This window comes from Apium graveolens, chromosome 9, assembly GCF_009905375.1.
Source record: "Apium graveolens cultivar Ventura chromosome 9, ASM990537v1, whole genome shotgun sequence".
Lineage (NCBI taxonomy): Eukaryota > Viridiplantae > Streptophyta > Magnoliopsida > Apiales > Apiaceae > Apium > Apium graveolens.
The window spans coordinates 71006716-71009359 of NC_133655.1; the positions used below are offsets into that span (position 1 = coordinate 71006716).

Below are 2644 nucleotides of genomic sequence, written 5' to 3' on the forward strand. Positions count from 1 at the left end.
AAGGTATTGTATGTCTGGAAAAAGGCCATTGATTTGCCTATGTATTTTTACAAGATAAATGTTTCTCGAAAATGCTCTCGAATACTAAATGCTGATTTATCAGCATTTAATTGACTGTTTTCTTACAAATGAAGTTGTACTTGGCAAAAAAAAAGGTTAGACCCTTAAATTGGACCGTAACGGATGGGCACGAGGCACTTTGGGGTAGGTGTATATTTCCGTCCCCGATTTTCGAATTTAATATTGATTCCCGTACCGGTCCCAAATCCTTAATGAGGTTTCTTTTCCTCTCCAATTCTCATGAGAATTCAGGGAATTTATTTTTTAATAAAAAAATAATAATGTAAAAATACATATTATTTTTTAATTAAACAATAACCTACTAATTTGTAATATACAATTTATTGATATTATCTCATATTTTTAATATCAAATAATAATAAAATTGATTTATAATACAAATAATTGACATATTTTAAATTATAAAAATATATTATATTCTAATGTAAAAATTGATCAATAAATTATTGATAATTTTTAAATTTTAATAATATTATCGATGCTATCTATTTTTAATAATTAATTTAATAAATTATATATAAATATTTTATTATTTATATATATACACAATCGGGGTTGGGAATCAGGGTGGAGAGCCACTAATTTCCGATTCCTGAAATATTTATAAAAAAATTTCGGTTATCAATCCCGCCTCCGAAAAATTCTCCAAATCCTGAATTTGAATAAAGTCAGGATCGGATCATAATCGGGCCGGGCAAGGTGGATGCCTGGATCCGCAAGTCATTCTACACATAAAGCAGCATTTTCTTACGGTACGTCCTTACCCCGTATCTATAATATTAAAGACGAAATATTTGAAAATTTGATTGTTAGTTTTTAATTATTCAATTTTGAGTCGTTAGATCAAATTGATGAGAATCATTAAATATAGTTTTAAAAATTATTATTCAAGTGATATCAGATCGAATCTTACCGGCAACATATTATTAAAATATAATGAAAAAATGACAAAATACCTCTTTTTTTAGAGTTTGTGACAAAAATACCTCTTTTTAAAATTTTGACCAAAAATATCCGTCTAATACTCATTTTTCAGTTGGGGTATTACTAATACACATTTTAAAAATGGGGTAATTTGTATAAAAAAAAGTTGAAAAAAATTAAAAAAAAATTAAAAGTGAGATACGCATTCACATAATGCGTATCACCCATTTGATTATGGTGATACGCATTTGTGACATGCGTATCACTTGTTTTGCTTATTTTTTCATTATTATTTTTATAATTTTTTATGTAATACCCATTTTCCAGATGCGTAATAGATTTACCCATTTCTAAAATGCGTATTAGAAGGACATTTTTGGCCATAAACTCCAAAAAATGGTATTCTTGTTACAACTTCCAAAAAAAGAGTTATTTTTTGTTATCACCTAAATATAATTTATACTCACTCCGTCCCTAAAAACGTTTCCTATTTGTGTTGAATATATTTGCCAATGCACACTTTTAATTGTTAATATATTTAATTTTGTATTAGTATTAAATATAAAAACTTCATTGTATTAAAATACTTATAAATACGAATCCAACAAAATCACTCATGACTATATTTGATATTATAGATTATACGTAAATTAGTAGTCAATCGCTTACCGTGAACAGTACAAAAAGTAAAAAGGGAAAACATTTAACGGGTCGGAGGGAGTAATATATAATTATAAAAACGACGGTCCATCGCACTGGCATATACAAGTATATAATAAAATACAATGCAAAAAACCTTACAATAGACAATTTATATAACCCTAACAATAAGCCTCTTTTGATCCCTGCACAGCAGTCAGCCCTCCTCTCCTCCCACTTGTTTGATAATCTCAGATCAATGTCCATGGCTTCGACATTTAATGACATACCAGCAGACCTGTTGCTCAAGATTTTCAAACTACAACCCATGAATTCTCTTGTACTTTTGAGAAATGTCTGTAAACTTTGGGATCAAATCATTAGCAGTGAGGATTTCAATGAATTCCATCTTGCACGAGAACGAACCTCCTCCAACACAAACAAATATCTTCTGCTTGAAGGTGCCCATGATTCCAAATCAACAATTCTTGTAGATAGCCAAAAACATATATACCATGATATTCCTATGAAAAATTACGAATGTCATGGAATTTGTGACGGGTTATTGTGCTTGTCATTTGCTAAAGGGTTTTCAAAACAACATTCTACCATTATTTTGTGGAATCCCATTTTCCGGAAAATTCTCCCTCCACTAAAAATCAAGTATTCAGAGCTTACTTACGTGTGTTTCGGGCGCCACGATGATGATTACAAGGTAATCAAGGTTGTTGTTTTTCCACGTATGTACAATGTTTGTACCTATAGTTTGAGCACGAATAGTTGGAAAATTCGGGAATTTAATGGAGCTATTTATCGTAACTATAATTATAACTATAAGTTAGGTTCCTGGTCGTCTCTGCATTGTTCAAAGAGCAGGCTTGTTAATGGCATTGCTTATTTTTTAGACTATTCAGGGAAACATGGTCGTGCAATTATATCTTTCGATATAAATCGTGAGGTATTTCGAGAAATACCTGTACATCGTTGGACCGGTTCTTAG

General features: G+C 30.3%; 1 protein-coding gene across 1 annotated transcript; it reads left to right on the forward strand.

Annotated features, from left to right (window-relative positions):
• Positions 1–1903: 1903 nt before the first annotated feature.
• LOC141685314 (putative F-box only protein 15) lies at positions 1904–2644 on the forward strand. The gene has a single exon (XM_074490424.1). The coding sequence runs from the start codon at positions 1904–1906 to the stop codon at positions 2642–2644; it is 741 nt and encodes a 246-aa protein (XP_074346525.1).

Coding starts and splice junctions, on each gene's coding strand:
- LOC141685314 (XM_074490424.1), top strand. CDS start 1,904: ATGTCCATGGCTTCGACATTTAATGACATACCAGCAGACCTGTTGCTC.